The sequence below is a fragment of the Podarcis melisellensis genome (genome assembly GCF_964234715.1).
Source record: "Podarcis melisellensis genome assembly, chromosome: 6".
NCBI lineage: Eukaryota > Metazoa > Chordata > Lepidosauria > Squamata > Lacertidae > Podarcis > Podarcis melisellensis.
This window is the reverse complement of record NC_138538.1, coordinates 10,509,116-10,534,143: the sequence shown is the minus strand read 5'-3', so window position 1 is coordinate 10,534,143 and position 25,028 is coordinate 10,509,116. Positions and strand designations below refer to the sequence as shown.

At 45.7% G+C, this 25,028-nt stretch overlaps 1 protein-coding gene across 1 annotated transcript; it reads right to left on the bottom strand.

Moving 5' to 3' along the window:
• Positions 1 to 1,893: 1,893 nt before the first annotated feature.
• Positions 1,894 to 25,028, bottom strand: HRH3 (histamine receptor H3). Its single transcript, XM_081917097.1, has 3 exons — positions 24,102 to 25,028; positions 11,788 to 11,954; positions 1,894 to 3,065 (listed from the first exon to the last, which is right to left on the bottom strand). The coding sequence occupies exons 1-3, from the start codon at positions 24,346 to 24,348 to the stop codon at positions 2,178 to 2,180; spliced, it is 1,302 nt and encodes a 433-aa protein (XP_081773223.1). The 5' UTR covers positions 24,349 to 25,028; the 3' UTR covers positions 1,894 to 2,177.

The window sequence follows — 25,028 nt, the reverse complement described above, 5'->3', positions numbered from 1 at the left end:
CAACTTCAGTCCATATCATCCCATGTGCAAAATGGGGGGATAGTAAAACTTGCCTATCTTCCAGGGTTATTTTAATGATGCCTGAACTAATGTCTGTGGAATGCTTTTAACATTAATATGAAAACACATGCTAAGTGTTATTAACTTTATTGAAGACTCATTAGCCCCTATTTTTAAAAAATCATACAGATTTTCTTTTTTTTCTTATGTGTCTTGAACTTTCAGGACAGTTTAGAAGGCCAAAATGTGGGTGGTTTTTTTGGAAATCTTTAACATGGTGGTTATGCAATATTTCACATTTTAAATAACCATTTGGTAGTGGTTGTTTTTTTTAAAAAAAGGCTTTTCAAAAGATTCAGTCAGTCTTCTGAGTGAACCTTTAGTTTGGTGAACTCCCTGTGGATATCTCCCCTGGTTTATTCAGAAAGGCCTTTGAATTTCCTTTTCCCGACCAATTTTCATTGATATTTTAATTGATGTTATTGTGATCTTGTATGCTGCATGCTGCCGTGGTGTATATACTCTCTCTCTCTCTCTCTCTCTCTCTCTCTCTCTCTCTCTCTCTCTCTCTCTGTATGAAAATGTGGCCTATACTTTTTCTTTAGATTTTATGTATGTGCAAGTCACCCCCTTTTTTTGCAATGCGAAACAATCAAAAATAAGGCACGCAAGCCCCTTATTTCCCGTGGCTCCTTTTTCAAACATGGGTCTGGCACCCTAGAGGGGGCGGATGTAGAAGCAATTGGGAGAAAGTAGTCAGAGCAAGAGGGCTAAACCATCACTGCCTGGGAGTTTTGTGTATGGGGGTGGAGAAGCTTTCTAACGTGATTTCCCCATGTGCTGTCTGAAGTGGTGTGGTCCAGCAAGTAGTGCACCACACATGATGGGTCTGCTTCTTGTTTGGTTCATTCTGCAGTGGCAAAAAGCTCCTGAAGGGAGGGCCAGCCTAAGATATTCAGCTTGGCCCCTAGGCGTTGGCTCCTAGGGCTGCAGAAATCTGCCCATGGTCCGGCTACTGTATGTTTAGTTTATCTTGGGTTGTTTGCTGTTTGCGTGATGTCTCTGTAGTGGGAGTATGGCGCGGCTGATTTAGATGGTTTTAAAATCATGTTTCGCTTGTCGCCCTTCATAAGCCTTTTTGCAATGAAGCCTCTGCATGGAGCATCTTTCTTAAAAGTTGGATATATATATATGTGTGTGTGTGTGTGTGTGTGTGTGTGTGTGTGGTTTAGTGGATGAGGCTGCCCCTCATCTGTGCTGGAGTTAGACTCAACTTCCTGGGCACAAACAAAAGACAAGGCTAGTGCCAGTCAGGTTGGGCAAAGCTAAGATTCAAATACTTGATTGGCCATGAAGGGGAGGAGAACAGCTCAGTGGCATCATCCATGCTTTACAGGCACAGGATCTGAAGTTCAAACCCCAGGTATAGCAGGGAGACAGTGCTACCTGGTCAGTGCAATGCATACGGAGTTATTTGCACCAATATTTTGACTTTATGTAAGGCAACTTCCTACGTTCCTATGCGCTGTAATCCAACAACATCTGGAGCGCCACTAGGATGAATGGACCTGTCCATTTCAGTTCCCTCAATTTCTCATTCCCCCTCAATCTTAAATTCAGTTTTCCACAATTTTGCAGCAACCTGTGAATTGTTTCGTTTTTTAAAAAAATCTTAATGAAAAGTTATCCGCATTTTAGCATGAATTTCTCCTACTCAATGTATCTTTGTATGAATTTTTGCTCAATAGACATATTTTTGCAAATCAGTTTCCCCTAATATAAGGCATGTTTCTATGCTATTTTCACTCGTGCGTGGATATTTCACCACACTTTCCCCTTGTATATGCAGGGTGTCCCCCCCCCCCCATATGTAACTTGGCCAGAGACTGTCATTTGCAGAAGTGAATTTCAAATGGTGGCTGTGTTTCAGTTCTCCTATTGCTTTGGAAAGTGTGAATTAGGTTTGCCTTTAAATGTAACCGGAATCAAATTTCCTCCCCATTCTTAGGTGCCCCAAGTTACCCACCCCTGTCCTACAGGCTATATAACCCTGGTAGGTTCCTAGCCCTGGACAGCAGCTCAACACCTCTCAAAGCAACACCTCTCAAAAGAAGCAAACTCCTGCAGAGCAATATGGCAGAAAGTATCCTTTCTAGCCTACAATAGATTGAAACTGGTTACTTCCAGCATTTCTGGAGGGAACTGTGAGGCTGGATCTTGAGTTTCTTGGGGCACAAGAGTTTAACAAAAGCTCTCCGGAAGCTGTGGTGGCAGAGGGGGTAAAGGACAGGGTTGATGGCAGAATTGACCCACAGCAGCCAGAAGGAGGTCTCATACCAGTACTCGGGGACACAGTGACCATGACATGCAGCTCGGATAATCATGAGAAGTGTGTACGGTGCCCAGCAGAGGCCAAAAATCCCCACTATAACGGCCAGAGATTTGGCTACTTTCTTGTCTCTGGTGAGCCTAAAACGCTGGCTCATGTTCTGGGAAGCCACCTTCATCCGTTTCTCTAGAGAAAGAGTAGATGTTGAGTGTTTGTAGTTCTTTTTGATGAAAAGCTTTGCTTTGCTGCCAGTAAACCCAGAGCTCTCTGTGCTCGAATACTTGACATTCGTACTCTCTTTGCTGCTTTCTTCTTGGGCGTCCCATTTTGGGACACCCAGAGTTTCTGCCAGATCTCTCTGCTCCCACTTGCAGCATTTCATGGAGAGCTGGGCTTCAGGGCTCATTTCGATCTCCTCCACAAAGTTCTGGTTCTGAGCCTCATGCACCACATCCAAGCGGGCTTTGGTGCGCCTCTGGATGTTCAGGTAAATGCTCAAGTTGAAAAAGGCCACGCTGATGAATGGGGTGAAAAACTCGATGGTGGAGGCTGTGATGAGGAAATACCAGTTGTAGAAAAACTCAGCGTAGCATTCCCCGTCGGGTATGATGCTTCGGCCGGATATATACTCCCAGCTGATAATCGCAGGTCCATAGAGCAGGAAGGCTAATACCCACACCATCGCCATCTTGAACACGGCTTGCTTGGTGTCTCCTTGCTGAGCTCTGTAGGACACCTGTAAAGGGAGAACATGCAGTTGTTTTCTTTAGATCACCAACCTTTTTAGGCACATGGGCGCACTCGGATTTTGGACCAAGTGCTGTGGGTACCACTCCTCGTCCGTCTCTCCTGGACCAGCCCCACCCAAGGCACAGCAAGAGGAAGCAAGCAGGCACACACTTCACTTTCCCAAGTGATCTGTACAAAAGTCAGACCCAGTAGAAGGAGTCCGAACCTTGAAAAGCACATAGAGCCAAAAGAGGAAGCGGGACAGAGTGTCTCTCTCCCAACTTCCTCCTTCAGAAATATGTACTTCTCAAGGGAGAAAAGGGTAACTTCTTCATCTCATGGTTAATGGGATAGTGAGTGGGGTGGATGAGAGGCTTTGGGGGCAACAACAGAAGAGCTGAAGGGTATCATTGCACCTACAGGCATTGTATTGGGAGGGGCTTCAACATTATCAGGAAACTTTTGTGAGAAATTTCAGGTCAGCCATTCAAAATTCTGAAGGGAGGAGAAGTTCATGAAGGACATGAAGAAGGGCCTCAGATGATGATTGCAGGGTCTGGGTTGGTTCATATGGTCCTTGAATTATTGCAGTCCTGTGCTGTTTAAGGCTTTATAGTTCAAAACCAGCACTTTGAATTGGGCCCGGAAACTACCGGTAATTGGCAGCCAGTGCAGTTGGGCCAGGATCAGCTTAATCTGCTCAAATCATCTTGCCCTGCTGAGCAAGCTGGCTGCTGAATTCTGCACCAGATGAAGTTTCTGAACTGTATTCCATAGCTGTCAACTTTCAGATTTGAAAATAAGGGATCAGCAGCCTCACCTGTCCCGGGGACAGTCTATGGGATATCTAACAATCCGGGATAGTGGCTGGAAGCAGCGGGAAACGGCGCTGGAATAAGGGAATTTCCCACAAAAAAGGGAAGGTTGACAGCTATGCTGTACTCAGAGGCAGCCCACATTTATTGTGGTGCAGTAATCTAAGCTAGAGGTTACCAGAGCATAGATGACAGAAGTTAGGCTATCCCTGCCCAGATGTGAGTGCAGCTGGGCTAGCAGCTTTAGGTGATTAAAGGCACTCTGCACTACTGAGGCCACCTGAATCTCAACCAACAGCAAAGGACCCAGAAGTTCCCTCCAAGCTACATACCCACTCCTTCAGAGGGAGTGTAAACCCATCAAGAGCATCTGGGGCATATTAGCACTGGAGGTTTGCACGATCATCTGGACAGAACAAATGGCTTAAAAGAAGAGTTGTTTTAGTCTGCTATGCAGTAATCTCAGAATTTCTGGAACATGTTCTGTACTTAAAAAAAGAAAGAAATGTTCAATGCATTTGCATAAAAGCAATGCTAGTTATATCATTAGTGTGAAAAGCATAAAAAGGCTTTTAGTCTCTCAACCTGCTACATATCATGTGTTAATATTTGAAGGTGGGTTTTGTTTTTTTTTGACGCTCCATCAATTTGTTCATTATCTCATGTGCTGTAATGCATCGTGCTAAATGAAATGAATATTAGTGCATTTGAGTCTATCTCGGGCCATGATGATCCTTACCATCACAGGTCCTCCAAGAGATTTTGCAGTTAATAATAAGGAAATGCTTGTCCCTGTCTTGTCTCCAGAATGCACCCCTTTGGGGGACTTATGTGGGTGTAAATTTCATTGGCTTAAATTCTAGCAGCATAGCCCAGGTTGAGCCAGGATGAGGGAGTTACGTTGGCATAAACATCCATAATTAAAAACGTACAATAAAACAATCCCATGAAAACAGAACAGCAAGTAAAACAGGGGAGTGGCTAGATCAAGGGAACGCCTGTGTAAACAGGTGTGTTTTCAAAAGCCCACAGAATGCCCATACAGATGACGGTCTCTTGCATTTCAGAAGTGAGTGCATTCCACATATACCAGTATATCTGCAGCTCAGGAAAACACATCGTGCATCTGATGAAGAGAACTGTAATCCACAAAAGCTTTCACCATAATACATAATGTTGGTTTTTAAGGTTCCATAGGACTCTCTGGGTGGTATTAACCTAGTAAGCCCCATCAGCAAAAGCCCTGAGTGGCAACTTCCACTTACACAATGGGACTTTCCCTCTCTCATTTCCTCCCCATGCCCCCTGAAATTGGCTCCCTGTGTGTGTTGGGAGAACCCCCAGAACACCAGGTGGGACAAGGGACGGGAGGTGAGGACGGATCCTTCCACCTGGCACCATGATGAATTCCACCCACCCTCATTCTTTTTGCTGCATAAGACTAACACACAATTTTCGCTTGTGTTATGTGATCTAAGGCAAACGAAAGAAACAGGCGAGGACACATTCTTTTAAGTGCATCTGCTGATGTTTCCCCACTGAACTTTCCTATTAAAAGCCTTGTTGTTACGTGCAGATTAGCTACTTATGTTAATGGCCAGCTTTATCTATCTGCTTTTCCCAGACTTACCGCTGTGAGCAGCAATGAAAGGGGATGAGAGAAAGGTAGGAGAGACTTGGGCTAATGGAAGTGATTTCTTTGGCCTTAGACAACCACACGCTAATGGATTAAGATGGACATTTTAAAAGTGAATGCTTCCTTCCACTAGGCTAGCAACTTAAAAATGGCATATTTTTTGGCTGATAGAACCTGGGCAGGAGAAAAATAGAGTGGATTTTTGTGTGCAGGGAGGTGATGTAGCCTCGTTTTCATTCCCAGGAGGGGCACGGCTTCCAGTCTAGTGCTCCAGCAGTGGGCAGCAGGATCGCACCAGAACCCCTTCTGTCTCAGCACTCTGACCTGACCCTGATGAGTGAGCATCTTCTGTTTCACCGGACCCCAAAAATGGGACATTCCAGGATCCAAAGAGTCTTCTGTGATTCAGCATGTCTCGCTTAAAACGGGACACTTGTGGGGTATGTGATAGAGCACCTGTCTTGCATGCAGAGGGTCTCAGATTCTATCCTCTACATCTCCACATAGAATCATTGAATTTTAGAGTTGCAAGGGGCCACGAGGATCATCTAGTTCAATCCCCGGCACTGCAAGAATCTTTCAATGTGGCATTTGAACCTGAGGCCCTGGCATTAAGAGCTTCGTGTTCTACCGACTGAGGTCTCTAGGGGAATGTCCCTTGCCAGAAACCTTGGAGAGAGAGTTTCTCCCAGTTACTGCCAACAATATTGAACTGGATAAGCCAATGGTTTAACTCAAGGCAAGGCAACTCCCCAAGCTCCTGAGTGTGCAGGAAAATGATGGCGGGCTCTGCCCTGACTTGGCAGGGATTTCTTCTCACTGCAAATGCTAGCGTGGCATGAATGTTTTTGCCTAGAACCATAAGATGGTTCAATTTCCCCTCTGAGCTCGCTGCAATCCTGATGGTGCTCAGCTTCCCAATCCCTGGATAAAGCAATTTGCACGTTTAATAAGCCTGCATTGTAGATGCAAAGCTAATTAAAGCCAGGAGTAGTTTTCTCTAATATAAATACATGTCTGTAAACATGTCATATATAAGTATGCCCTGATTGACTGGTCCTGTTAGGCAAACACTTGGAGGTTTGCCTCAGCATAATACCTGAACTGGCATTTAGGGGAAGAAGGGTGATAGCCCTGTGGAAGAGCAATTGCTTCGCAAGCAGAAGGTTCCAGGTTCAATCCCCGGCGTCTCCAGGTACGACTAGGAAAGATTCCCTGCTTGAGAGCTGCTGAGGGTCAGGGTAGGGACAATAGTGACCTAGATAGACCAATGGTCTGATTTGCCAATGGAGTGCAGTGATTGAAATGCCAGCTTTGGATGGAGGAAACCCAAATCTGAACAGCACACGTTTTCGTTCATGGGCTAAAACACACTTTCTCAGCCTAACCAACTGCCTAAAATTTCTAATTAGCCCAGAGAAGCATATCATAAATGAAAAACATGGAATGATGATATGAGTTTGGTGTGTTAAACTATGGCTACTATAGGCAACTGATCCGGGGAGGCTTGGGAGTTGCGGACAGGCTGCCATTGCTCAGTTTTTTTAAAAAAACCTGTGCATTTATGTTGTGCGAAAAGTTGTTTCACACAGAGTGCGAAAGAAGGGCTTTGCACCTTGCCTGGCAGAGAAACCGTGTGCCTTGCATCCCTCCTAGGCAACAGCTGTCCGCCCGCGACTCCCAAGCCTCCCCCGATCTGTCAAAACAAAGGGGGCAGGAGATCTGTACCGCCGGACATCCCCGGTTCCCCTTCAGCAGTGGCAGCGAGCAGCTCTTGAAGCCAGCCAGAGCCAACTGCGCTACCAGGCTGGCTCCGGGCTGCTGAGGCTGCCACTGCCACGTTTCCCAGGGACAGATTTGCAAATCTGGGGGCATTCTGGGAACACAATTTGTCTGGGGACAGATTTGCAAATCTGGGGACTGTCCCTGGGAACTAGGGACGTCTGGTAACCCTATGTTAAACTCTATGCCAGACCCCTCTAATCCCTGGATCCAGCAAGACTCCTAATTCCCAGATTAGCCAAGACAGCTTCCTGGTGAGGTGATGGGGGATTAAGGGGTTTGGCAAATGGATGGGGACTCCTCTCCCTCTACAGACAGGGCAGAGAATTGCAGTGATGTGAGCTACGCAGAGGCAAAGCAGCAAACTAGAGAGAGATGGAGCAATATCTGATTTCTGTTTGAATCCAAGGCTGCAGCTATGGGAGAAACAAAGTGCTCCAGGGGTGTTGATGCTGTGAACCCCTCTGTTGTAGGCTCAGGTTGTATATATGTTTAAATAAACCACATATCTTAAAAAGACCATAGTCTCTGCTGTCCCTCATTCCAAGGAAACCAAAGCCTGGAGAAGTGCCTGGAAACCCCCGGGATCTCATGCAGCTCAAAGGTTAATAATAATATATATAATAATTTATTATTTATACCCCTCCCATCCCACTGGGTTTCCCCAGCCACTCTGGGCGGATTCCAACAAAGTATTAAAATACAGTAGTCTGTTAAACATTAAAAGCTTCCCTAAACAGGGCTGCCTTCAGATGTCTTCTAAAAGTCTGTTTTTCTCTTTGACATCTGGTGGGAGGGTGTTCCACAGGGTGGGTGCCACTACCAAGAAGGCCCTCTGCCTGGTTCCCTGTAACTTGGCTTCTCGCAGCGAGGGAACCGCCAGAAGGCCCTTGACGCTGGACCTCAGTGTCCGGGCAGAACTATGGTGGTGGAGACCCTTCTTTAGGTTGGGATGGCATGCAACCATAACAATAACAACTAGTGAAAGGCAGGCAGTTGATCACATATTTCACTGCTGCAAAGAAGAAGAAGAAGAAGAAGAAGAGGAGGAGGAGGAGGAGGAGTTTGGATTTGATATCCTGCTATATCACTACCATAAGGAGTCTCAAAGTGGCTAACAATCTCCTTTCCCTTCCTCCCCCACAACAAACACTCTGTGAGGTAAGTGAGGCTGAGAGACTTCAAAGAAGTGTGACTGGCCCAAGGTCACCCAGCAGCTGCATGTGGAGGAGCAGGGAATCGAACCCGTTTCCCCAGATTACGAGTCTACCACTCTTAACCACTACACCACACTGGCTCTCAATATGGACGGAGGAGCCATGGACGGAGGAAGGGGGGTGCGGTAGGGGTGGGCCGCCCCGGGTGTCACCACTGAGGGGGGTGACAAAATGCCGGGTAGCACTTACCGCAGGGCCTGCAGCACGCCTGAGCCACACATCTCTTCTGTCTCAAAGGGTCCACCTGCCGCCTGACCCTCAGCTGTAGGGAGGAGGCAGGCAGACTCCTGGGAGGCCCCATAGAGCATCCTGCCCATAACTGTCAACGTTTCCCTTTTTTAAAGGGAAATTCCCTTATTCTGAATAGGATTCCTTGCAAGAAAAGGGAAAAGTTGACAGCTATGGTCCTGCCCCGACTGGCAGGCGCCTGGCCGGCTTGCACTGCCGCTGTGCGCATAGTTTTATACGTGGTTTATCTCTGTTTGTCACCTGGTGGGAAAATGGAGTTGGCAACATGTACACAGCAATCCTTCGTAAATGCCATTTTTAGTATTTTAAATCTTCCATCGTCTTTCGCTCCATCATAGCTCTGATAACCTATTACAAAGAAATGTTTCAGCTACACCACTCTCCTATTTTCCTCCTTCTTCTTTTTAGTTGTAGTTTGACATGCTACCTACCCACTTAGCTATCATTGCCACTGAAAGATTTTTCTGCAGCAAAAGGATGAAATCTGGGTTCTTGCACAAAATCCGGTTCTCTCCCTCTGGTAATACTGCTATTGCTAGCTTTTGGAAGTTTTAAGAGTAACTTTCTAGTCCTCATGACTGTGTTGAAAATTTTGAAAACAGGAAGATAGCATGTAGAGAGTGCAACAATGGCTATCAAACGAAAGGCAGCCATGATGGAGGGTTTATGATCAGAGGGTAGGACTTTCTCTATGGTTCTACTCATACAAAGTCCAATTTCATTATTTCTCACTCTCACATGTGCTCCTTCCCTCCCCTACCACCCAGCTATCTGCATTTTTGTGTGTGTAAATACATGTACCAAAAAAAGGGGGGGGGAATACGAACATTTACAATCGGGCACAAAACCCTGCACTTTAAGTACAGAGCTGCATATTTACTTATTTATTGCATTTCCAGAAGGGTAGCTATGCTAGTCTGTTGTAAGAAGATAGCAGAAAGTCTTGCGGCACCTTAAAGATGAACACAGCTTATGGCTTTATGTTTCCATGGACTACAGTCCATTTCATCATATCCATGATGTATTGTCCTGAGTTGAAGGTATATTTAAACATGGGGTTGGGGAGCAGGAATGGTAAGCAGTGAGGTCAGGAGGAAATGAGATGCAGAAAAGTATAGACAGTGATAATTATGCATCACCACCATTGACCAGTCGCTTGTTTTGCTGCTGCTAGCTTTAATCAAGTGCCGGGTAGCAAGAATTCAGAATTCTGTGCACACAAGTGGGCAGACGACATCAAGCAAATATTTCTGAAAGTGATCCTTCCTACAGTCTCACCCACACCACATATTTAAAGTGCATTTATGGTATCTGAATAGCTATAGCCTCCCTCAAAGAATCTTGGTGACTGTAATTTACTCTTCACAGAGCTACAATTCCCAGCGCACTTAACAAACTGCAATTCCCAGTTTGTTTTAAATGTATGGTGTGGGTATTCTGCTTGGAACAGGAAAGAAAGTTACAGCATTGATACGCAGGACACTTTCTGCTCTGTTCCAACAATTGTCCTTTAAACATATGTCCTCTGACTGCAAGGGGGGAAAATAGGTATAAATACAAAGGAGAATTTCTGGATGCCAGGATCCAAGCCTGGGCCACATTCTCTTTGGTGAGAGAACTCCAGCAGAGATTTAAAATCACAAAATATACAGCAAAGCGAAGCATGGAAATATAGGCTGTCAGAACCTTCAAATATGCCCTTGTCAGTTCCAAAACTTTCCTCGTCTCCCAGAATAGGAAAAACAGCACACGTTTGGTAAGATAAAAATGGTTTCCTTACAAACGCTTCGAAGGTCACTTTCATGTGCTTTTCCACACACCAATCAGAAAAGCTGCATAAGCAGTAAAACTTGACTTTATTACAAAGCAGTGGAAATCCCTAATTATTGCTATAGGAACTCAAGAGTGGCTTGTGACAGCCATGTGGTCTGAGCTTGGAGCAATCACTTCAGACGTCCTCACACATTGAGCTTCTCTGGTAGTCTGAGGGGAACGAAGGCTTGATTATCTAGTCCCTCAAGATGAGCTAAGCCTGGCATGACAGCTTATTCTATAGTTTTAACCCCTTTGTGCATTAATTAAGCTTAAGCATGTTGATTATATGAAGCTGGTTATCCTATAGTCAGAAGGGGCTAGAATCACAAGGTCCTTTTAAAGGAATTGTAGATGCCTCCAAAAGGCACCAGCTGCTCCTGATATTGGCCCTTAACACACCCCAGCAGTTGCCACCTTCTTTAGCTGTGCCAGTTTCAGACCCTGGCTTGGAATGGCTTCTGCCTTCCTGAATATCTGTCCCTGTGCTCCACCCTGCTGGGGCTCGGGCCTCAACTTCCTTTGTGCTGAGCTGCCTCTGGTCAGTGGCCAGCCACACCTGTGAGTTTGGTTCTAGCATGATACAGCATTCGGAAGGGCCACAGCTCAGTGGCAGAGCATCTGCTTTGCTCTCTGGAGGTCCCAGGTTCAATCCCTGGTGTCTCCAGGTAACTCTGGGAGACGCCAGGTAACTCTGCCTAAAACTCTGGAGAGCCACTGACTGTCAGTGTAGACAGTAATAAAGTAGATGGACCATTGGCCTGATAGCTCAGTTGGTTAGAGTATGATGCTGATAAAGCCTGGATCGCAAGTTCAATGCTGCATATTCTTGCATTGCAGAGGGTCGGACTAGATCAAGCATAGGCAAATTCGGCCCTCCATATGTTTTGGGACTACAACTTCCATCATCCCTGACCATTGGTCCTGTTAGCTAGGGATGATGGCAGTTGTAGTCCCAAAACATCTGGAGGGCTAGATGATCTGCAAAGCCCCTTCCAACTCTACAATTCTATAATTCAGTATAAGTCAGCTTCCTATGTTCCTATGCTGTGAAACCTAAATCCTCCTAGTCTTGCATTTTCTTTTCTTTTACACAGGATTTCAGAGAAGCAGGTGATAAGGCTAGAGGATCAGGGGCAAAATTTAAGAGGGGAATAGGCAAACAAACAGCAGCAATCCATCAGAGACAATCAACTCTTTTGCACAGTCACTACTCACCGCTCTTGTTACCGAAAGGAATCTGTCATAGCTAATCAGCACAATGTTGAAGACCGACGTGGTGCACAGCAGATAATCAACCACCAGCCAGAGCTTGCAAAAGCTTCTTCCAAAAGTCCACCTGCCAGTTAGCACGTAGGGCACATAAAGTGGAATGCAAAAGGCACCTGAAATGAAAGAGTTCATTTTATGTTTCCTTTGGATCACATAAACAAGGCCAAGAAGGGAGTTGTGTCATCTGGGCAGCTCAGGACCTCCATACACACTGCCCGGGCTTGTGCTATTGTACCAGTTTCGCTTCACCCCCAGAGGTGCACTCCATTGTCTCTCGAGACAGACGGACGCCAACAACTTTATGCTTCCCCTGCTGCATTCCGGCCAGTGGCGTAGCGTGGGTTGTCAGCACCCGGGGCAAGGCAAGTAATTTGTGCCCCCTAACCCGTGGATTTGCGCCCCCTAACCCTAACCCCCAGATGTTGCACCCGGTGCGACTGGCCCCCCCTGCACCCCCACGCTACGCCACTGATTCCGGCCTCACAAACAGGGCGCTGACTGTGTACAGCTCAAAGTGTATGTATTGTACAACACGAACTTCCACTGCCTGCTGCCTGTCTCACCAATCGGATTCTTAACCATTCCATGAGTTGCTGCGATATTACAAATGTTGATTGGGATGGATCAGTCACAAAATGTTGACCGACTCCAAAACTGCTGTTAGGAAAGTGGATGCTCATTTGCAGCAGAGGGGGAAATGCATAGAGAGTTTAGAGAACGATGTGCAGTCGTACTATTTGGGGGCAGGAGTTGATGGCTACGGAAGAAAGATAAGAATTAGGAGGCTACAGAAGATCATCATCCAGGGACTGGGGACCAGAGAGTCTGTGTGTTTGTGGCAGCATTAAAAATAGCAGCAGCAGCAACAACAACTACCGATTACAAATTTCCCGTTTCACAGAATACCGGTACATAAAACCATTGAGCTGGAAGGGGTGAAAGGCGAACGTCTTGCTAAATCTCGTTCTAATCATTTCCATACAGACTGAACCACAGAAAGCAAACAGCAGCATGCAGGCACCCATTATTTTGCCTGGCTCACTTGTGGGCAGAACTAATGAACAATTAGCAAACTGAACACAGGAGGAAACTACCTTTTACCAAACCAGACCGTTGGTTCATCTGGCTCACTAATGTCTACTCTGAACAGGCAGCCACTTTCCAGGGTTTCAGGCAGCGGTCTTCACCGGATGCTGAGGATTGAATCTGACTATCTGAATGCAAAGCATGTGCTACACTACTGTGCGATAATCTCTGCTGAAATGTGCCGGTGCAGCGAGAACGAGAAACGAAGGTGAGTGGGGCACAGCTAAAAATACATATGGAGTCGTCGCTTTGGGGAATAAGCCTAGGATTTTGTAACGGACTGGCAAGAAAAACTGTGTATAGCATTTGCTGGACTATTCTTTGCATTCCGCCCCCCCCCCGCCCCCTGCCACACAAGGTTTCCCCGCACTGCCTTTCTGTCCATTAATAGCCCTGTGCTATGGGACAGAGGGATACGGGTGGCGCTGTGGGTTAAACCACAGAGCCTAGGACTTACGATCAGAAGGTTGGCAGTTTGAATCTCTGCAACGGGGTGAGCTCTCGTTGCTCGGTCCCTGCTCCTGCCAATCTAGCAGTTCGAAAGCACGTCAAAGTGCAAGTAGATAAATAGGTACCGCTAAGGTACCCCTTCATGGATCACTGCCTTGCCGTGGCGAAGGGGCTTGAATAACTCAGAGAAGCTATGGACTATGCCAAGCAGGGCACCCAAGATGAACAGGTCATAGTGGAGAGTTTTGACCAAACGTGATCCACCTGGAGGAGGAACCGGCAAGCCACTCCAGTATCCCTGCCAAGAAAACTCCATAGACAAAGACAACAGGGATATGAAGACAGAAGTGTCTGGCATGCTCTGGTACATGGGGTCACGAAGAGTTGAACACAACTAAATGACTAAACAACAACAACAACAAGGTGGGAAGGTAAACAGCGTTTTCGTGCCTTGCTCTGGTTCGCCAGAAGTGGCTTAGTCATGCTGGCCACATGACCCGGAAGCTGTACACCGGCTCCCTTGGCCAATAAAGCGAGATGCGTGCCGCAACCCCAGAGTCGGCCACAACTGGACCTATGGGACAGGGATGGGACTAGAACAGACTCAGGCTGTGCAAAGCTGGTTATAGACTCGGCTGGGTGGGAAATGTAGAGTCATTTCACCAATCTTGGCCAAAGGGTCCCTCTTTGCCTCTACCAGGGAGACTTGCAGTAAAAGTAAAGGTGGGCAGGAGCTGGGACTGAGCAACGGGAGCTCACCCTGTGGCGGGGATTCGAACTGCCAACCTTCTGATCGGCAAGCCCTAGGATTTGTGGTTTAGACCACAGCGCCAGCACCCCTAAAATCATAAACCCATGCCAATTGGCCCACCTACCTTCCACTCACAGGAGTCAACTCCCAGGGGCCAAGGTCCCTTTGGTCACCCCCCCCAATAAAATATTTGAGAGGGCTGGGCTCCCCCAAAGTGGGTGCACATTGTCATTCAAATTGTGTGCATGTGCCATGTCATGTGATCGATGATGAGGGGCTGAGCTTACCTGCCCCCCACAATATTTTAGTCAAGTTGGCACCCCTGCCCCCACAGTGAGAGCTGGACCGTAAAGAAGGCTGATTGCTGAAGAATTGATATTTTTGAATTATGGTGCTGGAGGTGACTCTTGAGAGTCCCATGGACTGCAAGAAGATCAAACCGATCCATTCTGAAGGAAATCAGCCCTGAGTGCTCACTGGAAGGACAGATCCTAAAGCTGTGGCTCCAATACTTTGGCCACCTCATGAGAAAAGAAGACTCCCTGGAAAAGACCCTGATGTTGGGAGAGATGGAGGGCACAAGGAGAAGGGGACGACAGAGGATGAGATGGTTGGACAGTGTTCTCAAAGCTACCAGCATGAGTTTGACTAAACTGCGGGAGGTAGTGGAAGACAGGAGTGCCTGGTGTGCTCTGGTCCATGGGGTCACGAAGAGTCGGACACGACTAAACGACTAAATAACAACAAAAACAATAGAGGAATGAAGGTGGAACAAAAACGAACCAGAACATTTGTGATATAAAATGTTGCAGGAATTCAGCAGGAAGTTACAGGATAGGCACTGATTGGAAATGAAGCAATGTGACCACTCTAAAACTTTTGCAGGTGATAGCATCATTGCGTTATTTCATGACATGTCTCAAGGTGCCATTACTTTCCCAACCTTGGTACAAACTGGTTTGGGGAATAGGCCTCATCCCAAAAAGCCCATATAGACTTTTAAAAAGGGTCAGCAAGACAAACAATATGTACTGTGCCAATCTCACAGTTTATAGTATAAATAATTTGAAAAGTCACAAGACACACTCATTCCAATGCAATGTTTATAAGCCAATACACAAATAACGAGAGCAATTAATGAGCAATTAATGTACAGTCATAAGCCTAATTATAACTGAATCAATTAACAAGTCAATCATGTTGTGATCCTAACAACAAAGCAAAAGCCAAACCGTTTTGCCAGGAAAATTGTATCAATTCCCCGTGTTTGTTCCAGTTTTTAATGTTAATTATGTAACTGATATTTTGGAATGTTATTAATTTCATCTCTCCAAGAGAAATTATTGCACTCTTGCTACATGCTGATAAGATTCTATGTATCCTGTGGAGTCCAAAAGGCATTAAGGTATTATTGTCCAACACGGGCAAATACTGCAGTAAAGAATACTTCAGATTATAGGCTGCAGTCCAGATATACCTGAAGGAAAGTCTCCACCCCCCTTTGTTCAGCCCGGACACTGAGGTCCATTTCTGAGGGCCTTCTGGTGGTTCCCTCCCTGCGAGAAGTGAGGTTACAGGGAACCAGGCAGAGGGCCTTCTAGGTAGTGGCACCTGCCCTGTGGAATGCCCTCCCTTCAGATGTCAAGGAAATAAACAACTATCTGACTTTTAGAAGACATCTGAAGGCAGCCCATTAATTTAGGGAAGTTTTTAATGTTTGGTGTTTTATTGTGCTTTTAATTCTGATGGGAGAGTGGCTGGGGAAACCCAGCCAGATGGGCAGGTTATAAATAATTTATTATTATTACTATTAACCATAACTGGGTGAGGTCCCATTGTTTTCACAGGAACTTACATTGTTCAGTGGGGCTTCTTCCCAGTGAGTGTACATATTGAGAGCATACCCTCAAGTGTACAAATTCAGTGGCATGTACTTTTGAGTAGACATGGCTAGGATGGCACTGTCAGTTATGCCTAACTTTGGTTGGATTGGAGCCATGCCAATAGTACATATGAACGGAAGCCAGAAGGAAAACTGATAAGACGAGTTCCTAGCTTTTCTTGGGAGCCACCGTTTTAAGATAAGTAAATAGTGTGTGCAGATCATTCATCTTGCTGACAAAGCAGCCTCAGCCGCAGCAAGAATAAGACAAGTTTTCAGCTTTTCTTAGGAGCTACCATTATAAATGGTGTCTGTGCATATCATTCATATTGCTGATAAGATTAAAGAAGCAGCAGCAGCAATAATAATTAGTGCATTCACCAATCAATAGGGGGTCAAATTAGTGTCTCCAACCATTACAAAGGTAGAGGCGTGGAGCTGTGACAAAAGGAACTTATGGTTGAGGCTGACAAAAAAAATGATTTTTTAAAAAGCTGCAGATCTTCCAAATGTTACCTTTGGAGATCTAGTGAGAACAGAAGCTGTGCTTTCTTCCTAAGAAGTACAATGGGGGGTGGGGAAATGGAGCATATATGCAAATGCTTGACAACCTTGGTTTTATGCAAGAAACATTGCTTTATTAAAGATTTGTAGTATGAAAGGTTTTAGCTCATTGTTAAAGCGAATCTCTCCCTCTCTCTCTCTTTGGAGAGCCCTCCTGCCTGGGACCCAGAGCCCATCTAAAACAGCATTCTGTTTCCATAGCCAGCCAGATGCTTCTACAAAGCCCCACTATCAGGGATGAAAAACATATCTAATCATTTGATTCAGCAATGCATTTGAGATAGAGTTCTCAGAAATATATTGCCTTGATATTACCTTTAAAGGGCTTCTTGTGTATACTGTACTCTGGGAACTTCAAGCTGAGTAAGGACTGCAAAGGATATAGCGGTTTCTCTCTCTCTCTCTCTCTCTCTCTCTCTCTCTCTCTCTCTCTCTCTCTCTCTCTCTCACACACACACACACACACACACACACACACACACACAATGTTGTGCCCTCCAAACGCTTTGGACTACAACTCCTATCATCCTTGGCCGTCAGCCATGTTGGCCTAGGCCAAAACAGCCATTGATATGAGTGAAAGTAAAAAGGTAAAGGGACCCCTGACCATTAGGTCCAGTCGTGGCCGACTCTGGGGTTGTGGCGCTCATCTTGCTTTATTGGCCGAGGGAGCCAGCATACAGCTTCCGGGTCACTTAGTAATTAGCTGGGACCAAGCTATTTAGCAATTATTTTGATTAACAACCAATACTTCGGATTGAGGCTGAAGCCTAGTTCACAGCCAGTGCAGTCATCAAAGAGCTGACTGAATCTGCCTGTGTTTTTATACCCTGGTGGAAGATGAGCTACTGCCAACTTCATTTTCTTATCCATCTTCAAAGAGAGCCCCACACAGAGTATACTGTATTGAAGTATGCCCAGATTATACCTTGAAGTTACATAGACGACTCCTGCTAAATCCCCTTCCATCATCATAAATTAATTCTCGTTGCTGCTGATCTTGCCTCTTATCCCTTCCACTGTTTTACAGGAGTGGAGATCATCAGGCCCTCTGCCTGGCCCTTGTCATCCCAGCCGAACAAGCCTCTGAAGGAAGAGGGACACAAAGCAAGGCCTCATGATAGAAGTAGTGGGTAGACAGGCTGATAATGACATACACAGTACTTCAGAGCCTGGTCCCAACTGGTACAGTCATACCTTGGAAGCCAAACGCCTTGACACTTGAACGTTTCGGCTCCCGAACACAGCAAACCCGGAAGTGAGTGTTCCTGTTTGCAAATGTTCTTTTGGAACCTGAACATCCAGCATGGCTTCCAATTGGCTGCAGGACCTTCCTGCAGCCAATCGGAAGCTGCGCCTTGGTTTCTGAACATTTTGGAAGTCGAACAGACTTCCGGAACAGATTCCGTTCAGCTTCCAAGGTACAATTGCATATTGAATTGTGCCTGGAAAAGAACTGGAAGTCAATACAAGTCACATTAAATCAAAGCAGTGTGTTCTGCAAAGGCTAACCCAAGTAATACTCTGCTGAAATTTGTCTACACTCTCACGGGCAGCCCCATATAGAATGTATTACATTCATTTAATCTGGACATGTCCAAGCAGGCCTGTGTCACTGTGGCCAGGTCTGCCTTTTTCAGGAAAGAGCACAGCTGGTGAAACTGTGCAAAGACACTACTGCTTGCCACAGTGGTTACCTGAATATCCTGGAAATATACCAGATAAGTGAGCACCTTCAAGCTATGAACCTGTTCCTTTAAGAGAAGTGAAGCACCATCTAGAACAGGTTACAAACCTAAACCTGTACAGCCTGGGTTCCAGATAACTTAAGGCAGAGCTTTCCAAACTTTCCATGTTGGTGACACACTTTTTAGACATGCATCATTTCATGACACAGTATTTCAGTTTTACTAGCAAACCAGAGGTTAAACTAACCCCTTTCCAACTCCAGGAGGAGCACAGGGAACATTTGCGTGACACTCCTACACACTGCAGCCGACACACTAATATGCCATGACACCCAATTTGGAAAGCTGTGCCTTAAGGACTGCCTAAAACCTATTATCTCAGTTCAATCACCAAGGAATCTGGAGGAACACTATTAAAAACATAGGTTGACATTCAAGTAATTTTGATTGAGAGTAGACCCATTGAAATGAATGAACGTGACTAAGTTAGGTCCATTAATTTCAGTGGATCTACTCTGAGTAAAACTTTGTTGGATACCACCTGTAAGAACAGGAGGAAAGTTCTGCTGGATCAGACTGATGACCCATCTACCCTGAACCCAATATCCTGTTCCCACAGTGGCCAGCCGTGCTATGTGAAGGCTGTAAGCAGTTCCTAAATGCAATAGCATTCTACCCATTTGTGAGTCCAGTAAAATGGTGTTCAGGGACATGCTGCCTCTGGCAGTGCAAACGGCGTCCAGCTATCATGGCTAGTTGTCCCTCATGTCTCCAAAGCCTGACTAGCCTCAGCTAGAAGCTGGACTTTTTGTGTCGCCAGTCCCCATGCTACTGAATTCTATTCAGTGCTAGGCCTACCCAGTGTTAGACCCCCTAATGCTAATGAACACGATTACCTTAGGTTCAGTCGTTTTTAATGCATCAGCTGGATTGCTCAGTTGGTTGGAGCGTGGTGCTGATAACGCCAAGGTTGCAGGTTCGATTCCCGTAAGGGACAGCTGCATATTTCTGCATTGCAGGGAGTTGGACTAGAACGATCCTCAGGATCCCTTCCAACTCTATGATTCCATGATTCTATTCTAATGGGTGTACACTGATCACAGCTAGCAATGGATACAACTCACAGGCTCGGATTGAACAAAACAGTTGCTCAGGCAGGAACCAGCATAACAAGTCCTGCTAGTGCAATGGAGCTTCCCTCTCTTCATCCTGGGGGTCCTGTGCACCCCTCAACTCGACTCAAGAAGGAGAACCCCCAGAACAGCACGCAGGAAGAGGAGAGGTAAAGTAGTTCCATCTGGCAAGCTGAAACATTAGAGTTCATAGGTGCCAACTCCCTGGAGCCCTGGGTGCCCAAGCACCCACAAAATTCTCCATGAAGGGGCTGGGCAGCAACAAATTTCATTGCCGGGGCCATGCATGCTGCATAGCACCCATGGTCCTGGGCAACCACAATCATGGTGCCAAGTTGGCACTCCTGTTAGAGTTGATGAAATGATCATAACAGCATGATGTTGAATTCCTCCCTGTGGAATAGTCTTCCAGCAGAGATTTGGCTGGTACCCTCATGGCTAGTCTTGTTGTTTGCTTGAGAACTTTTTTTTGTGTGTTGGCAGGCTTATTCAGTTGTTTAAGCTTTTAAAAGACGAGCCAGCCATGTTTCTGATCCTATTGTATTGATTGATTGATTGATTGATTGATTGCTTTTTTGTACATTAACTTCTGTTGTGCCCCACCCTAGTATTTTATGTGATTGGGGGGTGGGGTGTCTATCAACATTTAGATCTATAATTAAATAAACTAACCCTTTCCGACAAACTGACAGCTGCTTTGTTTTGTTTGGATCAAGTCTTACTTCATTTGCCCATGTTTGCAAAGCCATTTGCAAAAAGGAACAGTGGAAAATTGGCAGACTTGAGACCTGCGTTTGCAAAAGGCTATGGATATTTAAGGATTTAAGGATTAGAGTCCTACTTTCAAGGATAAATGATAACAATCTTTTTTATTAATAATCCCCTGTGCTCCTAAATCACCCGAGTATGTCAGGACATTTTGCCAGGAAGGCACTTCTGGTCAATCTCAGGAGCAACAAATGCTCGGTTAGCACCAGATTTGGAGAGAAAAAGCAGTGCTATCAGACACAAGCTTTTCTTATCTAAAACGAAGAGGAGAAAAAATTAGTGCCCTGTGAAAGATGTTGTATTGGATGAAGTTCTGCTACAATCAGGTCTATCAGTAAACACAGAGCTGGCCTGATATTTTTAAAGGAAAGTGTACACATAAATTGATTTTTTTAAAAAACAAACAAAACAGGTAAAACCAGGAGCTTGTCTCTGGTGAGATGCATTGCTATGATGTTTCAAACTATTGTATTTCTCGTCTGCTCACTACACATCCAGTGACTTTTTCTATATGCAGTTAAATGGGACTGTCTTTGTATTAGGTAGACATGCCAATGGTAGGCAGAGCACACTTTTGCTTAAAAAAAGGGGAATGCATGTTGATAACACCTCTATAGAGATAACAGATGAAATCCATGCTCCAGAAATGCCCTCATTTGACTACTGCAGTGCATTGTTCATTGAGCTGCTCTTGGAGACCAGCCCAAAACTTCAGTTGGTTTATAACAGGGGTCAGCAAACTTTTTCAGCAGGAGGCTGGTCCACTGTCCCTCAGACCTTGTGGGGGGCTGGACTATATTTTTGTGGGGGAAATTCCTATGCCCCACAAATAACCCAGAGATGCATTTTAAATAAAAGCACACATTCTACTCATGTAAAAACATGCTGATTCCCGGACCGTCTGCAGGCCGGATTTAGAAGACGATTGGGCCGGATCAGGCCCCCGGACCTTAGTTTGCCTGACCATGGTTTATAACATGGGAGTTAGATGGAAGGCTGCTCAAAACATTTCTCTCTAGTATATAAGGGGGAAAAAAACCCTTCATTCACTTCTATTCTGCAGCATCAAATATAACCTAAGACACATTTCTCTTGGGATTAATATATCTAAAGGGTCACCCACTCTGATGTGAACCTGCCCATTAATTTGGACCTACATCAGAGACTCTTACTTTACCCCTACCTTTGAAAGAAAGGTGAGTTTTGGCCCGTGGTAGGGCCATTTCAGTAGTGTCACCCAAAGTTGTAGAATAATCTCTCAAGGACAGGCGCTTGGCAGCTACAATGTTGGCTTTCTTTTCCCTAGCTTTTAGTAGATGGTGGCTTTAATTTCTGTCTTAATGTTGTATTCCTGCATTTTTAAAGATACTGTTGTTATATGCTATTCTTTGCTGTTAGTTGCCTGAAAGGTTTTCCTGAAAAAGGGGATAAAAATATGAAAGTAAAGATAGTTATTTTGGTTGTGGTTTTAACACACACATTCTTAAAATAAGCTCTCTGTGTGTGTTTGTGTTTGAATCTTGCTGACTCTCTCTGTCCACTCTGCAGCATGCAACCGAACTTTGAAATGGCACCTTGATACCTATTTTCCCTCAAGGGGATTTGTGAAGCCGAGTTTGCACAGGGTTGCAGCCAAAACCAATTATTTACTTTGCCGTCTAACTCCAACAGCTGTTTTCACACATTACAGTATATACTTGCATGTGCACAGCAGTCACACAGGAAAACGTTTTATGTGATTTAGGAATAGATGTGTGTGGATGGAAAATTCCGACAAATTCTTGAAGCAGTCCTGACATTTCATGAAGTAAAAATAAGGTTCCTGCTATGTAGAAACATAATCCTGTTTTCGTATCTGCCCTATGTTAACATCATACTCCACAATGCAAAAAAAAAAAAAAAGGTTAGGTTTATTGTTCTGGAGGGATAATCTCAGAGTTTATTTCTGCTTGCAAATCATTTGGCAAGGGACTAGTCCACCTTGTACCCTTTTGGAAAGCATATAATCCATTTTGGCACATCATCTACCTAGTCTGGCATCAGTAAGAAATCTACATTGACATCCACTTTGCTTAATCCCCCTTGCCCCCAGGCTGCCTGGCATATCTATCAATTTGCATTTCAGAGGTTTTGCATCTAGAGAACGATCACAGCCATATGGAACTGTGCCTCAACGCCCAGAAAGATTCCCCTTTGCTCTTAGCCACTGTAAGGTGAAATCCAGGATTTGACCCCCAAAAAAACTGGGGAGATGAGAGCTGTTGGAGGACAGATATTACTCTTTGTTGGCAAAAGGGGGTGATACATGGTCAACCAACATCTGGAAATACTGGAAGTCACCCCAGGAATGAGTCACAATATTGGGTTGATTGTCAGGGATATCTGCATAATTTCATCAGCCATTGGTAGAATTATATATCCAGTCTACCAGTATCTTCATTTTCTGTAAGATGACCATGCCTGCCCCCATTCCCTGAAAAACGAGCCCACAAAAGTTAACATCCATGCTCTTCTGGAAACAGTAGTCCCCGCTGAGATTTTGTTCTGAGCAGTATTGATAGATACATAGATAGTTGTCTGAGTAAGGGAAGCCATGGTAACAGGTAGTCAACAGCACCCACCAAGTAAACCATTATTCAAGGAAGCAGCTATCTCTCTAAAGCTGGATGCTGTCCATGTGTCCTTGGGAACCTACATTTTAAGGGTAGAGAAAGGGGAAAGCTTTGCACTTAGAGAAAAATAGGAGTAGCCCAGAGTGATTTGTGCTTTATCCTCACAAAAACTGGCAGGGCCCAGGAGCTTTGTGTGCACAGAAAACAGGTACAAGCCTCCAGTCATTCATGGTTGGAAGTCTGATGTGCTGAATGAAAGCAAGTAGTTTATAGCATGTTTCTCTACAGCACAGAGAGACATAAGAAGGCGGCTTAGACTGGGTCAGACCAATGGTCCATCTAGCTTAGTATTGGCTACACTGGCCGGCAGTGGCTCTCCAGGGTTTCAGGCAAGGCTAGTCTTTTGCAGCAGCACCTGGAGACGCTGGGGACTGAACCCGGGACCTTCTGCTACACCCTTCCTGGAGCATAAGGGGGGAGGGAATTGGGAAGTTACATGATCTGTGGTGCATGTTCTCTGAGCCCTGGTTCCCCTCCATGGCCTCTCTGAATCCAATCCACACCTTTAGGACCCCTTCTATGGCAGTGGTTGACCCCTCCCAATGTATTCATGCGTGATTAATTTTCAATGGAAATTTAATACATTCTCGGGCATACATACAGGTACATTTGATATTCTTGGAAGTGCCATCTGCAACACAGTGAATCCAAAGTTTTTGAACCTAAGCACATCCCCCTTACTTGGAAATGAGTCCCCTTGATCTCAGATAAGGCTAACTTTATGTCATTTCATGGGATTTTGTACCAAAAACAATGCTGCAATTGTCTTAGTTCCAAGCAACAGGGCAGACATCAGTTACGAAAGGGAGAAAAAGTGTCATTTCTCTACGCAGTGATTCCACAGTGGAAAGAAAACATTAGTTATATAAAACTGGCTTGATAACCAGAGTAGTTCTTAACCCTGCCCACCTTTTGTTGTTACATATAGTTGCATTTGACTCTCTGCTGTTTGAGCTGCTTTAGCCTGGGAAAATTACTTCCTGGCTCTAAAAGGCATAAGCAGACGAGTTAATCTTTCTAAGAGCAATCTTTAACAACTTGTAATTGTGCCCCAATGGGAGGGGGGCAGGTGAAAGTCTCCCTTAGATCCCCTTTCCCCTCTAATTCCTCCTGACGACCTGCAGAATAAAACTACAGTAAACGTCTTCTCCATACCATCCTGCCCAGACCTTCACCGCGCCATCCCTTTTCCTAACGGGGTTAGACGAGCGTACAAAAGTATGAGCCACGGAGGAAGAGAGGTGAAGCCGAGGTGTGGTACTTTACCTACTAGGAAATCGGAGATGGCCAGGTTCAGAAGGAAGTAATTGTTTTGCGTCCTCAGACTGGAGTCCACCACAAAAGCCAACATCACCAAGGCATTGCCAACGACCGTAGCCACGATCAACAAAGCCATGAGGACGGCCAGGACGATGGTCCACATGGTGGAGAAGCGCCCGGAGAGCTGGTCCCCAGCGGCCTTCTCCTGGCTCCCGGAGCCATTCAGGGGCAAAGCCACCGAGGAGCTGTCCATTTCAGCACCACGCGGCTCAGCGGCTCAGGCTGCGGGTGGGAACTGTCCGAGCCACCTCCAGCCGGGAGCGGGATGACACACCTGCTGCCGGGGCTTGGCTCCTGCCGGGCAGACTCAACGACAACTGTCCCTGCATTGTAGACCCACACCCAGCACCCCACAAGTCTCAGCAGCACCCCGAAAGATGACGCGACCCCATCCCACCAGCGGTTCGTTTCCTAAAGAGCTCTCGTGGAGATGATAAAACACAGAGATTCTGTTCCTTCGTTCTTGTGGTCTCCAGTTCTTTCCTTTGGGGGGAGGCGGGTCCTTTCTCTTTTCCTCTCTGCCTCTGCTTTCTTCTTGCTGCGTTTTTATTTCCCTGAGAGGCAGAACCACGAAGGGAGAGTAAGTGAGAATAACTCTGCTGGATTTGGGGGCTGCAGGTTCTCGCGCAGCGTGCGAAGGGTCTGGCTAGCCTCTGGGCGAAAGCGGAGCTTTGCCTCCGAAAGGTGGAGCCAAGCATCTAACCCTGGAGCTGGATGCGAGTCCGAGCAGGACCAGCTCCTCTGTGGTCAGTTCCATGCTGGACAGCCATTGGCTAGCAGCCTCAAAAAACCTGCAAGCCGCTCGTCTCACTTGCCGCTTGCTTTCTTGTTTCTGCCTTTAAGAAGCCGCTTTGTAAAATCCACACACGGGTC